Source organism: Mustelus asterias, chromosome 6 (genome assembly GCF_964213995.1).
Source record: "Mustelus asterias chromosome 6, sMusAst1.hap1.1, whole genome shotgun sequence".
In the NCBI taxonomy this organism is placed as follows: Eukaryota; Metazoa; Chordata; class Chondrichthyes; order Carcharhiniformes; family Triakidae; genus Mustelus; species Mustelus asterias.
Window position 1 is genome coordinate 117,791,959 of NC_135806.1, and position 15,698 is coordinate 117,807,656.

The 15,698-nt window shown below is 45.3% G+C and overlaps 1 protein-coding gene and 1 pseudogene across 2 annotated transcripts in view; both read right to left on the reverse strand.

The window, feature by feature from the left end:
- tlr3 (toll-like receptor 3) overlaps positions 1-9,049 on the reverse strand; it is a 32,719-nt gene extending 23,670 nt beyond the window's left edge. For both annotated transcript variants that reach the window (XR_013498216.1, XM_078215038.1), the window contains exons 1-2: positions 8,640-9,049; positions 4,584-5,055 (exon numbers count right to left, since the gene is read on the reverse strand). Coding sequence is in view for 1 of the 2 variants with exons in the window: in XM_078215038.1 (XP_078071164.1) it covers positions 4,584-5,018 (435 nt within the window). In the remaining variant the exon portion in view is untranslated. The remainder of the gene's footprint in view (positions 1-4,583; positions 5,056-8,639) is intronic.
- A 1,585-nt stretch (positions 9,050-10,634) lies between these two features.
- LOC144495384 (U2 spliceosomal RNA) lies at positions 10,635-10,814 on the reverse strand (annotated as a pseudogene).
- Positions 10,815-15,698: the final 4,884 nt, after the last annotated feature.

The window sequence follows — 15,698 nt, forward strand, 5'->3', positions numbered from 1 at the left end:
TCTATGCCTTTCATAATTTTATACACCTCTATGAAGTCTCCCCTCATCCTCCGTCTTTCCAAGGAGAACAACCCCAGTTTCCCCAATCTCTCCTCATAACCAAGCCCCTCCATACCAGGCAACATCCTGGTAAACCTCCTCTGTACTCTCTCCAAAGCCTCCACGTCCTTCTGGTAGTGTGGCGACCAGAACTGGACGCAGTATTCCAAATGCGGCCGAACCAACGTTCTATACATCTGCAACATCAGACCCCAACTCTTATACTCTATGCCCCGTCCTATAAAGGCAAGCATGCCATATGCCTTCTTCACCACCTTCTCCACCTGTGACGTCACCTTCAAAGATCTGTGGACTTGCACACCCAGGTCCCTCTGCGATTCTACACCCTTTATGGTTCTTCCATTTATCGTGTAGCTCCTCCCTACATTATTCCCACCAAAATGCATCACTTCGCATTTATCAGGATTGAACTCCATCTGCCATTTCCTTGCCCAAATTTCCAGCCTATCTATATCCTTCTGTAGCCTCTGACAATGTTCCTCACTATCTGCAAGTCCTGCCAGTTTTGTGTCGTCCGCAAACTTACTGATCACCCCAGTTACTCCTTCTTCCAGATCATTTATATAAATCACAAACAGCAGAGGTCCCAATACAGAGCCCTGCGGAACACCACTAGTCACAGGCCTCCAGCCGGAAAAAGACCCTTCCACTACCACCCTCTGTCTTCTATGACCAAGCCAGTTCTCCACCCATCTAGCCACCTCCCCCTTTATCCCATGAGATCCAACCTTTTTCACTAGCCTACCATGAGGGACTTTGTCAAACGCTTTACTAAAGTCCATATAGACAACATCCACGGCCCTTCCTTCGTCAACCATTCTGGTCACTTCTTCAAAAAACACCACCAGGTTAGTGAGGCATGACCTCCCTCTCACAAAACCATGCTGACTATCGTTAATGAGTTTATTCCTTTCTAAATGCGCATACATCCTATCTCTAAGAATCTTCTCCAACAACTTCCCCACCACGGACGTCAAGCTCACCGGCCTATAATTACCCGGGTTATCCTTCCTACCCTTCTTAAATAACGGGACCACATTGGCTATCCTCCAATCCTCTGGGACCTCACCTGTGTCCAGTGACGAGACAAAGATTTGCGTCAGAGGCCCAACGATTTCACCTCTCGTCTCCCTGAGCAGCCTTGGATAGATTCCATCAGGCCCTGGGGATTTGTCAGTCTTTATATTCTCTAACAAACCTAACACTTCCTCCTTTGTAATGGAGATTTTCTCCAACGGTTCAACACTCCCCTCCGAGACACTCCCAGTCAACACATCCCTCTCCTTTGTGAATACCGACGCAAAGTATTCATTTAGGATCTCCCCTACTTCTTTGGGCTCCAAGCATATGTCCCCACTTTTGTCCCTGAGAGGTCCGATTTTTTCCCTAACAACCCTTTTGTTCCTAACGTATGAATAAAATGCCTTGGGATTCTCCTTAATCCTGTCTGCCAAGAACATTTCGTGACCCCTTTTTGCTCTTCTAATTCCCCGTTTGAGTACTTTCCTACTTTCATTGTACTCCTCCAGAGCTCCCTCCGTTTTTAGCTGCTTGGACCTAACATACACCTCTCTTTTCCTTTTGACCAGTCCCTCAATTTCCCTGGTTATCCACGGTTCTCTAATCCTACCCTTCCTATCCTTCTTTTTTACAGGCACATGCTTGTCCTGTAGCCCTAACAACCGTTCCTTAAAAGACTGCCACATACCAGATGTGGATTTACCCTCAAACAGCCTCTCCCAATCAAGAGCTGCCAATTTCTGCCTGATCCCAATAAAGTTAGCCTTCCCCCAATCCAACACCTTACCCTTGGGACACCACTCATCCTTTTCCATCACTATCCTAAAGCTAACAGAATTGTGGTCACTATTTGCCACATGTTCCCCAACCAAAACTTTGAAGACCTGACCGGGCTCATTCCCCAGTACCAGGTCCAGTATAGCCCCCTCTCTAGTCGGGCTGTCTACATATTGTTCCAACGAACCCTCCTGTACACATTTTACAAATTCCTCCCCATCCAGAGTCCCTGCCCTCAGCGATTTCCAGTCTATACCAGGGAAATTGAAGTCTCCCACTACAACAACCCTATTTTTCCTGCACCTATCCAGTATCTCCTGACATATCCATTCTTCCACTTCCCTTGGGCTGTTGGGGGGCCTGTAGTACACCCCCAACATAGTGACTGCGCCTTTCCTGTTTCTAAGCTCCACCCAGAGTGACTCGCTACACGACTCCTCCGAATTGTCCTCCCTCTGCACCGCTGTAATATGCTCTCCAACCAATACCGCTACTCCCCCACCTCTTTTGGCCCCTCCTCTGTCTCGCCTAAAACACTTGTACCCTGGAATATTCAGCTGCCAGTCCTGTCCCTCTTTCAACCAAGTCTCTGTCACCGCAACCACATCCAAATTCCTCGTGCGCATTAAGGCCCCAAGTTCGTCTGTTTTACCTGCTACGCTCCTTGCATTGAAGTATAAGCACTCCAGACCCCCAGGCTCAGTGAGGTCGTCCTCCCCCAGAGTGCTCTTCTTCTTTGCCAGCCTTGTCCCAGCCCCAAGCTCGTCCCCAGCCACCACACTTATAGACCTAATAGTTTGATCCCCACCCCCCTGCCATACTAGTTTAAACCCCCCCGAACTGCACTAGCAAAGCTCCCAGCCAGGATATTTGTGCCCTTCCAACTTAGTTGTGACCCCTCCCTCTTGTACAGGTGCCATCCTCTCCTGAAAACCTCCCATTGGTCTATGAAAATAAAGCCCTCCCTCCTGGACCAGTCCTTTAGCCAGGCATTCATTTGAACCAACTCCCTATTCTCAGCCTCACTGGCACGAGGCATTGGGAGCAGCCCAGAGATGGCCACCCTAGTGACCCTACTTTTTAACCTATTTCCCAACTCCCTGAATTGCTCTCTTAGGACCCCCCTACTCTTCCTATCTACGTCATTTCCACCAATGTGTATAATGACATCCGTTTCTTTATCTTCCCCTTTTAATATGCCTCCTATCCGCTCGGAGACATCCGTGACCCCAGCACCAGGTAGGCAGACTACCATCCTGGAGTCCCGTTCACCCCCACAGAATCGCCTGTCTGTGCCTCTAACTGATGCATCCCCCACCACTATCGCTCTCCTAACCCCTCTCTTCCCTTTCCGGGCCACAGAGCCTGACTGTGTGCCAGTGACCTGGTCACTGTGTCTTACCCCTGGAGAGGCACACTCCTCCACACTATCTAAAACAATGTACCTGTTTTGGAGTGGGACAACCACAGGTGACCCCTCTTCTAACTGTCCACTCCCCTCTCCTCTCACACCTGTCACCAAGCCCTTCCTATTTTGAGAGACCACCACTGGAGTCCTCCCTTGTACTTTACCCTTCTGCCCTTTACTCCTCCTAACTGTGACCCACGTGTCATTCTCCCGATGCCCCGGTGTAACTAGTTGCCTATAACTGCTGTCAATTTTTCTCCCATTTTCCCTGACTAGGCTAAGGTCAGCGATCTGCAGCTCCAGTTCCCTAACACGGTCCCTCAAGAGCTGCAGTTCCACGCACCTGGCACATATGTGAACCTCTGGGAAGCTAGGTGTTTGCAGGAACTCCCACATCCCACATCGGAAGCACTGAACTGGCTGATCACTCATACCTGCCCTTATCCTTTATAGGGTTGGGAAAAAAATAACTAGCCTTGCCTCGCCCTTTCAGCCTAAGCCCTGTGAGCCAAAGCCCTTATAGTTCACACTCTGCTTCCCACTCACTACACTGCCCGCTCCCGACGCTGCCCGCTGTATAGTGCAGACGACTTTTTATGCTCCCGGCGAACCCCCCAAGTAACTGCCTTTTATACTAAGACTCAACCTCCCAGAATCCCCTTCAGCTGACCTCACTTCCTCAATTCAAAACCCTGAAAAAAGCCCGCGAAATATACTAGGAATACCCTTAAATGAATAAATGAATAATTAAATCACTTCTTAGCTTACTCTCAGCACTCCTGCTAAGACTCTCTCTCCCAGTCTCACTCCAGTTAAACAAAGAGATCGAACCCCCCAGGTAACTGCCTTTTATACTAAGACTCAACCTCCCAGAATCCCCTTCAGCTGACCTCACTTCCTCAATTCAAAACCCTGAAAAAAGCCCACGAAATATACTAGGAATACCCTTAAATGAATAAATGAATAATTAAATCACTTCTTAGCTTACTCTCAGCACTCCTGCTAAGTTACTCTCAGCACTCCTCACTTTACTTACTCTTTTCCTGCTCAAATACCTGTGGAAACCCTTGGGGCGGGATTTCCTGGCCACGCTCGCCCCAAAACCAGAAAATCCCGCCTGAAATCTAAGGGACAATGATTCCTGTGGCGGATGGGATGGGGAAACTCCCCCCTTGCTGTCGGTTTTTACATTAATAGCCAGCTTCCTCTCATACTCTAATTTCTTTCTCCTGATTAACCTTCTTATCATTCTCTGCCGTCCTGTATATTCTGACTGTTGCATTTTTCTCCAGCCAACAGTAGAAGTGCTAACACTTACTTGAAGGTTTTTGAAAGGATCACCTGTGATCTCCTTGATCCTGTTGAACTGTAAGTGGAGCTCAGTCAGGTTGCTACAGCAAGAGAAGTAACGTACAGACAGGTGAGACAACTGATTGTGTTCCAGCCCCAGAACGCGCAGAAATGGCAGAGCCTTGCATAGGTTCTCATCGATTTTAGTAATGACGTTGTATCCGGAACTCAACGTTCGGAGTTGGCTGTATGTAGACAGTATAGAAACCGGCAACGCCCTCAGCTGGTTGTGGGAGAGATTTAGTACCGTGATGTTCACCGGAAGGTCTGAAGGGATGTTAGAGAGCTTCAAGTGACTGCAATCAGCGACCAGACCCTTTATTTTACATTGATTTACAGAGGCCATGACGCCATGATATAACATAGCAAATCCAAAACTCAAGGCGAAGGCCTGGAAATCCATTTTCACCTGTTTGATGTGAAATCTCTAGCATCTCATTCTACAAAAAAACACACAACAATGCACAATTATTAACATTCCAGTCTCTTACTTCAAATTGTATTTGCATTGCGCTTATGGCAGGTCAACAAAATTGATTATTATTATACAAACTTTTAGGAAATAAAATATTATAGACCAATATAAAACTCAAATAATACCACCGCACATTTATAATCATAGGTTAAAATGAGAAAATGCACTGCCTCATTTTGTCCAGTGTAAAAGTCGATTATAATGGTTCACAATGAGGCACAAATGAAAGAACAGTGTGCTAATAGCCAGGGGAAATAGGATATTCAGGGGATTTAAGAACACAAGAAATAGGAGCAGGAGTAAACCACGCTGCCCATCAAGCCTAGTCCACCATTCAATAAGATCGTGGCTGATCTGGGGATTCAACTCCATTTTCCTAAGTGCTTCCCTTAATTCCCTGATTTGCCCACAATTTGCCTATTCCAGCCTTAAATGTATTTAACCTTGGAGAATCCACAATCCTGTGGGGTGAGAATTCCACACCTCAGCCTTAAATGGTCGATCCCCTAACCCTGAGACTTTGTCCCTGTGTTTCAGGTTCCCCCGACCAATGGAAACAATCTCTCAGCGTCTATCCTACCAAGCCCCTTCAGAATTGTGTTGGTTTCAATGGTCTCACCCTCATTGAATAAACTCCAGAGAATATAAGCCTATTTTGGCCAGCCACGCATGAAAAGTAAGTGTGTAATGTGTGAGGAAGTGATCTGTTTCTGCAAAGTTAAAATGCCAGCGCGCGCTTCTTCAACATTAGCAGTTTTGGTTCCTATATTTTCCGAAAGAGGTGCTGAAAGGTAATCAGTGGCAGCTTCAGTCTCACTCATCGAATTACAGACTGCAGCCAAAGGCATTGAGACACAGAGTATCAACAGTGTATTGAGACTGTAACAACAGACTAGCAAAATAATCCAGCATCATACTGCACGCAGCAGACTAGAACATAGAACATTACAGCACAGTACAGGCCCTTCGGCCCTCAATGTTGCGCCGACCAGTGGAACCAATCTAAAGCCCCTCTAATCTACACTATTCCAATATCATCCATATGTTTATCCAATAACCATTTGAATGCTCTTAATGTTGACGAGTCTACTACTGCTGCAGGCAGGGCATTCCACGCCCATACTACTCTCTGAGTAAAGAACCTACCTCTAACATCTGTCCTATATCTCTCACCCCTCAATTTAAAGCTATGTCCCCTCGTGCTAGCCATCACCATCCGAGGAAAAAGGCTCTCACTATCCACCCTATCTAATCCTCTGATCATCTTGTATGCCTCTATTAAGTCACCTCTTAACCTTCTTCTCTCTAACGAAAACAACCTCAAGCCCCTCAGCCTTTCCTCATACGATTTTCCCACCATACCAGGCAACATCCTGGTAAATCTCCTCTGCAAATATGACTAGGAATATAAAAAGTTACTAAACCTCCCTACCTTTGGCAGCTGCCAGGGCCACTGAAGATTCCTGGGCATAGTCAAGACCTGTATCCCCCATTGGAAACCCATTTCTGAAAAGGGTCCTTAACAGGCATTAAACTCTCTATTAAAAACAAATTGGGCGCCACAGTGGTTAGCACTGCTGCCCCACAGAGCCAAGGACCCGGGTTCATTCCAGCCTCAGGTCACTGTCTGTATGGAGTTTGCATGTTCCCCCCGTGTCTGCGTGGGTTTCCTCCAGGTGCTCCGGTTTCCTCCCACAGTCCAAAGATGTGCAGGTTAGGTTGATTGGCCATGCTAAATTACCCCTCAGTGTCGGGGGATTAGTGGGCAAAATATCTGGGGTTATGGGGAGAGGGACTGGGTGAGATTGTTGTCAGTTTGGTGCAGGCTCGATGGGCTGAATGGCCTCCTCCTGCACTGTAGGGATTCTATGATACTGCGGATGCTGGAATCTGAAACAAAAACAGAAAATACTGGAAATTCTCAGCAGATCTGACAGCATCTGTGGAGAGAGAATAGAGCCAACGTTCCAAGTCAGGATGGGTCATCTCTATTTAGCTCTATTCTCTCTCCACAGATACTGTCAGACCTGCTGAGATTTGCTGGCATTTCTGTTTTTGTTTTAAGCTCATAGTCAATGTGTTCACCCTCCTGGGGCTCTAAATGAAGATCTCACGGTGAAGACTCCCTTCTTCAACCCTTTTCCCCATTCCAGCAACTTGTCAATATGGTGGCAGCACATGCATTGATATCTTGTGGGATTTAATCCAAATTCCCTGATTTCAGACCCTGCCACCCTGGGCAGCACGGTGGCACAGTGGTTAGCACAGCTGCCTCACAGCACCAGGGACCTGGGTTCAACAGGCTTGGATCACTGTCTGTGTGGAGTCTGCACGTTCTCCCCGTGTCTGCATGGGTTTCCTCCGGGTGCTCCGGTTTCCTCCCACAGTCTGAAAGATGTGCTGGTTAGGTACATTGACCTGAACAGGTGCCGGAGTGTGGTGGCTAGGGGAATTTCACTTCATTGCAGTGTTAATGTAAGCCTTACTCATGACTAATAAATAAACTTTACTTTAATTTTTTTCTATAGTCTCTGGCTGTCAAAGGGTTTTGGGAAATTGTGCATGTCTCACCTGTCTTTCCCCCGTCTCCACCCCATTAAAGGACTCAGATCAGGTTTGTACTGCACACTTTACCTGTCTGAAACATCTGGCTCGCTGGTTCGCATTGGCGGGTAACATACAAATTCCTCAGCCAACAGCCCGAGACAGATTCCCCAAGCATGTGTCTCTCGGCTGTCGGGTGGGGGGACTATCTGTGTGCAAATTAACTCCTACATTTTACAATGTTAACATCGCTAGATAAGTTTTAAGTCTATTTATTAGTGTCATAAGTAGGCTTACATTAACACTGCAATGAAGTTACTGTGAAAATCCCCTAGACGCCACAGTCCGTTTAGAGGGAGAATTTAGCATGGCCAATGCATCTAACCAGCACGTCTTTTGAACTGTGGGAGGAAACCGGAGCACCCGGAGGAAACCCACGCAGGTATGGGGAGAACGTGCAGACTCCACACAGGCGATGACCCAAGCCGGGAATTGAATCTGGGTCCCTGGCGCTGTGAGGCAGCAGTGCTAACCACTGTGCCACTCTCAGTCAATACAACATGTTGCTGCTTCCCACAAATCAACACTGACTACCGTTCTAAAGTAATTGATTAGGGTAGAAGTGTTCTGGAAGCATTTTGAAAACATAGGCGACATGAGATAAAATGCGAGTTCTTTCTTCTAATTGCAGAGTAGTGACAATGACACTGTGCTGTCACTACTGTTGTGACAGACATAACATCCCACCCTGTTGTACGAGGACTTGTTAATATTGTTGTGACGCCCTGCTATATCTGGATATGTAAAATCCATCTCCATACAAATCTCCTACCACTGTGGACGCTGATGGCTCTTACAGTTTTGTAAAATGGGCATAGATACGAGTTTGCTCCTACTGCTAAAGTTAAAATCCAATTGTGCAGGAAGTCAGTGCTCCTGCTGAGTGAATTTATCAAACACAGGCACACACACGTTAAACAATGTTAAAATGGAGGTTAAGCTTACACGACAATACAATGGGCCTTCTTGGTTGACTTGATCCGTTTCACCTTTCACGGAGTATCAGTAAATGGGCAGGAGGCGGCTGTCCAGGTTTGTCCTGGTGAGTTTGCTCCGGACCGCAGTGACCGTCAGTGTCAGTTTCCTCTCCGCTAACAGCCCCTCATTGAGTTTGCCCCAAGGAGAGTCACAGCTTGGTCCATGTCCCCGTCTCTCTGATACAGCAGGCAGTCTCTGCTCTGCCCTGGCTGCACCCTCACAGCGTCTGCAGGGTGGCTGGGAATAAGGTTAAAAGTAGCTGCCCACAGTAAGAGGAAGCTCGCTTACAGGACTCTTCGGAGCATGTCCCATAGGCGCAGCATCACAGCCTTTCGGGGCTGCGGGGATATATTTCTGGCACCTTCACTGTGGCACCTCTTCCCTTCTCCCACTTTCACTTTCGAGTGAGGAAGCATTCTGGGATGTCGGAACTCCTCTCCCGCTTTTCCCAACTCCATCAGTGGCTGCTTGGAGGTGAGTCAGCCACTGTTGGAAAGAATTGTGGAACAATTGGACACCGTGGTCATGGCAGTTATTCCTCCTGGAAAGTGGAGGCTAGCCACAGATAGGAGCCGAAGGCACAGTGCAGGATGGAAAATCTTTTCTGTGCTATTCATTGATCGCCGGTCTGGTGTCAAATCCCTGTCTTTACAACTAGAGAGGCGTTAATAGATCTGATACCTCAACATTATGAGTTTTGGGAAAGCATTCGTGGTACTAACATTTCGCGTTTGTTGTCAATTAGTAACGAAATGCCATGAATTAAGACTACTACCCAAGGGAGAGAGGTTTGGGGAATTTTTTAATGATGTGGAGACGCCGGCGTTGGACTGGGGTAAACACAGTAAGAGTTTTAACAACACCAGGTTAAAGTCCAACAGGTTTATTTGGTAGCAAACACCATTAGCTAGCAAATAAACCTGTTGGACTTTAACATGGTGTTGTTAAAACTCTTACGAACTTTTTAATGCACAGTGTAAGGTTTAGGGTTTAAAGATATAAAACCTTTCTAATTAAAACAAACACAACGGGTCCGAATTTTTAATTTCAGTTGTGCATGACCTACAAAGTGTGAGTAACTGGTGTTTATGAACCAAGTAGAATTGATTAAGCAAGATTTAGATCTATTTAACAACAAGGAGTGAAGACAACATCGAAGGTTCTCATTTTTCAAGATCCCAGGAACTCTTGGTGTCAGTGTAGGCAATTGCTGGTATTTTACCACCTCGCTCAGGCGAGGCTCGTAAAATCCCGCCCAAGGCCAATGGAGAATTCCGTTCTGCGAGCCTCGCCCACCCTGATTCTGGGGCGGGCGTGGCGGTAAAATTCCAGCCATGTCTCTCTTCTTTGTCTTTGATGAATGTTGAAGAGCCATACCCCAGAAGCCAAGGTATCACCGTGCCAATGAAAATTACAATTTCTCTACTTTTCTCCCCCCAGTCTCCCATTCCTCCTTCCTTTTCTGGGGATGGTCCAAATTCACTCCTCCTGTTGGCTGTAGGATGCAAATCATCCAATGACACCTTTGTAACAATCCTTGTTCTGTTGGTCATAAACTCCAGAAGTTTACATTCCATCACAAACAAATTCACATCTCCTTCCAGATGCAGAGAAGCTGTAAATAAAGTCCCATTCTCCTGTCAACATATCTTAACCAAGCCCCACACTAAAGCTATTAAAATCAGCAGCGAAGACCACTTTTTATCAGATCAGAGAATAAAAGTTTTCTCTCCGGTAAAGATCAATTAAAGCAATGCATGGTTTCTCGGCCTTTTGGCTAAGATTAAGTGTGGTCTGCCGATTTAAAAAAATTTTTTTTTATACTTTTCCAATTCAATCAAATCAAATCCAATTCAGAGTCTCAACAAGTTGAGACATTTCAGATCCAGGCTGACAAGACAGGACGGGAGACCAAAACCACCCTGTCCTGGGCCTGATCTACATGAGTCAAGCTGATTGGAGAAGGGGGAGGATCCTCCTCCAAGACTTGAGCTCATTTGCATCTTAGCCAAAAGGCCGAGATGCCGCTTTTAAAAATTGCTTCATATGAAACACATGAAGCCTCAGTGTAACCCAATGACCTCAACCAAGTGCAGGCGATCCATACTACACTTGATCTTAGCCAAAAGGCCGAGAAGCGATGCTGCACTTGGTTGAGGTCATTGGGTTGCATTTAAGCTTCATTTTCATATGAAGCAATTTTTAAAAGCGGCATCTTGGCCTTTTGGCTAAGATGCAAATGAGATCAAGCCTTGGAGGTGGAGACGTCCGCCTACTCCAATCAGCTTGGCTCATGTAGATCAGGCCCGAGACAGGGTAAAGGGTCGCATACCCTGTCTTGTCAGCTTGGATCGGAAATGTCTCAACTTGTTGAGACTCTGAATTGGACTTGATTTGATTGAATTGGAAAAGTATTAAAAAAATGCATGGTTTCTCGGCCTTTGGCTAAGATCAAGTGTAGTTTTGGCATCCTGCACTTGGTTGAAGTCATGAGGCTTCATTTGAAACAATTTTTTAAAGCGGCATCTAGGTCTTTTGGCTATGATGCAAATGAGATCAAGCCTTGGAGAAGGTGCAATGCCTACTCCAATCAGCTTGGATCATGCAGATCAAGCCCAAGACAGGAAGTGAGAGGCCTGTCTTGTCAGCTTGAATCTGGAATGTCTCATTTGCTGCAACTTTGAATTGGACTTTGATTGGATTGAATTGGATATAAACTAAAAAAATTGCACTGTTTAAACAAAAATGCATAGTTTGTTTAGACATAAGGGGGGGCGATCTTACCGTTTCACCCCACCGGCCGATGGGCGGGTCGAGCTTGTAAGATCATGAGTGAGCCGGGAACTTTGGTTCACACCCAATTTCTTGCCTCTTGCAATCTTACCAGCACCAGATATACGGCGCAATTGGCCTCACGCCCATTTCCGGTGCAAGGCTGAACAAATTATTTAAATTGCAATCGGTGAGAGATGATCAGTTTAGGCTGGGAGGGGTGTGCAGGGTGAGTGGTTTGGCCAGGAGAGGGGTTTGGGGGATGATTGGTCCAGCTGGGGGGTGGTGCCTGTGGGCCAAAGGTTTGACTTGTAATCAGCCGTGGAGCCTCGTGGTAGCACGGCGGGGATGGGGGTGCTAGGCCATAGAGGCCAGCTACAGCAGCAGAAGCAGTATCAGGTCTCTGCTGCTGTCAGAACAGAGACCTGCACATGCGCAATGGTGCCCTCTGCTGCCATCAGTCACCTTTCACCTGATTTAGGCCCCGCCCACTTCCCCGACTGGTGAGAAAAGGTTTGCAGGATTTCTTCATGCACGAAGTGCATAAGATTCGACATTTAGACTCGTTGAAAAAATGGATCCGGAACTCTCCCTTTTTACCCTCGTTCTGGACTTAGATTTTTTTTCATAAGATCACACCAAAAGTATCAACCTAAGTTCAGGCTGCTTTAGCTATTCCTTCAAACTGATTTAAAAACAAACTATTCATATTGTGGCAATTAGACAGCTTCAGCTCAAGAGTTCCACTATAAAACAATAAAACAAGTTTGTTTTTGCACAGACAACTGTTTTTCCTGTTCCCCAACTACCTTGCCTGTTAATTATCTAACAGAAATCCCATCTAACCATTTTAATTTTAAACTATGGTTAAAAAATAAATTTCATAGATATTACAGATTATAAAAGTTAATAATAGCATTATCAAAATCTTACTGTGTGGCTTTAAAATATATTCTTTCATTGGACACGGATGTCGCTGCCAAAGTCAGCATTTATTACCTATTCCTAAAGGCCCCTGAGAAGATGGTGATGAGCCGCCTGATGATATGGAATGTTCTACCAGAAACAGTGACAGCAGCAGAACATATTAAAAAACCTATTCAACAATTGATTGGTATGACTTCCCTAAAATAGAGACATGGTGCTGAAGTTTTCCATCTTGCACTCATCAGGACAAATGTAAGAATACCAAATTTCAAGCAATCACAACAATTTATACTGGATGGCAAGGAGACTTTGATTGGATGAGATATTGGCATGGAGAAAAAGGAAAAGAAAGACATACATTTCTGTGTCATTTATAAGACATGCAGTCATATTTAGCACTCCATATGTGACCATCAGAAATTCAAAGTTCTCTACAGCCAATTAAGTTCTTTGGAAGTGCAAGCACGGTTGTAATATAAGACATTCCGCAGCTAATTTGGGGACAGCAAGTTCCCACAAACAAAAATGTGGTCATTGTGGGGGGGAAGCATGCCAGGAACGGCACCAAGTTCCCTAAAAATGGGGTGACAACCTGGTGAGCTACAGCACTGTAGGAGCACCAACACAATAAGGACTGCAGTAGTTCAAGAAGGCGGGTCACCACCACCTTCTCAAGGGAAGTTAAGGATGGGCAATAAAAATGCTGGCCTTGTCAGTGATGCCCATGTCCCATGAAAGAACAAAAAATAAATAAATACTCCATTTTCCTGTGTTCTGGATTGGGTAGGGCACTGGGGAAAGCTCTTCTTTGACAGAGGGCGATGGGATCTTTTACATGCACCCGAGCAGGCAGATGGGACCTCAGTTTGATATTGCATCCCCTGGTTATTGCACTGGAATACCAGGAATGACTATTGTGCTCAAGCCCTCAAATGGGACATAATCTCAAAACATTGTGACTCAGAAGTAAGCACATTATGTAGGCCATGACTGACACTCAAATAAAAAAGTATAGGGAAATAGGACTAAGTGGATAGCTCTCTCACGGGAGCAGCTGAATGAACAGCTAGTTTCTATGCAGCATATCATTATGATTCTGTTAAACCGAGCAGTGTGACAGTTCTCCCCTCAAGAGACGATTAAACCTGAGGAATTCGTAAAACTTTGTGCGGGATATTTTCCTATTAGGAGAGACTGCTAAAGGTCAAAGCAATTAACGTTTCAATCTGTGATTGTACATCTTCATTCTCAGACTGGGGAACTTTATAAACTTGAAAATGAGTGGGAAGAACAGAAAAAAAATGATATGTACAATCCCTTATACAACCCCAGAATGGTCCAAAGTGATTTACAGCCAATTAAGTAATTGTGACGTGTTGTCACTGTTGCAATGTGTGAAATACCAATTTAGGGGCAGCAAGGTCCCACAAACAGTAATGCGATAAATGAACAGATCATCTGTTTTAGTGGTTTATGTGTTGAGGGATAAATGATTTGATTTTGATTTGATTTATTATTGTCACATGTATTATAGACAGTGAAAAGTATTGTTTTTTGCATGCTATACAGACAAAGCATACCGTTCATAGAAAGGAAAGGAGAGAGTGCAGAATGGAGTGTCACAGTCATAGCTAGGGTGTAGAGAAAGATCAACTTAGTGCGAGGTAGATCCATTCAAAAGTCTGATAAGAGCAAGGAAGAAGCTGTTCTTGAGTTGGTTGGTATGTGACCTCAGACTTTTGTATCTTTTTCCTGACGGAAAAAGGTGGAAGAGAGAATGTCCAGGGTGCGTGGGGTCCTTGATTATGCTGGCTGCTTTTCTGAGGCAGCGGGAAGTGTAGAGGGTGTCAATGGATGGGAGCCTGGTGATGGATTGGGCTACATTCATGACCTTTTGTAGTTTCTTGCGGTCTTGGGCAGAGCAGGAGCCATACCAAGCTGTGATACAACCAGAAAGAATGCTTTCTATGGTGAGTCTGTAAAAGTTGTATTCTGTAAAATGTTGAACAGGGCATCTGGATTCTTGGTAAGCAAGATGATGATAGGTAGGCGGGATGCAGCTTTGAGGCTACTATCATATCGGCCATATTATTAAATGGCGGAGCAGGCTCAAGGGGCTGAATGGCCTATTCCTGCTCGTTATTCATGTGTTTGGAGAATTCCCCTGCTGTTCTTGCAAATTGTGCCATGGAATCTCTCATCTCCATCCAAAAGAATAGGTGAAATCTTAGCTTCTTGTCTTACCTGAACAATGACATCTCCGACAGCCAGCTCCATTACTTAAGTGGTGGTAAACAAAAGGATAGCAAAACAGCAACGAAAGAGGGAGAAAGTAAACTACGAGGGCAAACTAGTGAGCAATATAAGAACTAACAATAAGAGCTTCTTTAAATGTATAAAAAGGAAGAGAGAGGTCAAAGTGAACATAGGCCCCTTAGAAAATGAATCTGGGGAGATAGTTATGGGGAACAAGGAAATGGCAGAGGAAGTAAACATCAGTTTACATCAGTCTTTACGGTGGAAGATACTTCGAACATTCCAATACTACGAAAGAATATGGGGAGGAATTAAGCACCATCACCGTCACCAGAGACAAACTAAACTTTTATTTAGTATTAGACAAACTAATAGGGTTAAAGACAGATAAGTTCCCTTATGGCTTGCACAATAGGATCTGATGACTTACATAATAGGATCCTAAAAGAAGTAGCGAGAGGTAATGGATGCATTGGTTGTAATTTTCCAAATATTGTTGGATTCTGAATTGGAAAACTACCAATGTGACATCCCTATCCATTGGGGTGGCACGATGGTTAGCACTGCAGCCTCACGGCGCCGGGGACTCTGGTTCAATTCCCGGTTTGGGTCACTCTCTGTGTGCAGTTTGCATGTTCTCCCCATGTTTGTGTGGGTTTCCTCCGGGTGCTCCGGTTTCCTCCCACAGTCCAAAAGACATGCTGGTTAGATGCATTAGCCATGCTAAATTCTCTCTCAGTGTACCCGAACAGGCGCCGGAGTGTGGTGACTAGGGGATTTTCACAGTAACTTCATTGCAGCGAGAATGTAAGCCTACTTGTAACGTGAATAAATATACTAAAACTAAACTAAGCTATTCAAAAAGGGATGGAGGTAAAAAGCAGGTAACTATAGGCCGATTAGCCTAACATTTATTGTTTGAAAATGTTGTGATCAATTATTAGGGAAGTAATAGCAGCACATTTGGAAAATCATTATCTTAGCAAGCAGAGTCAGCATGAAAGGGAAATCATGTCTGACTAATTTATTGGAGTGTTTTGAGGAAGTCTCAAACAGAGTGGATAGAGGGGA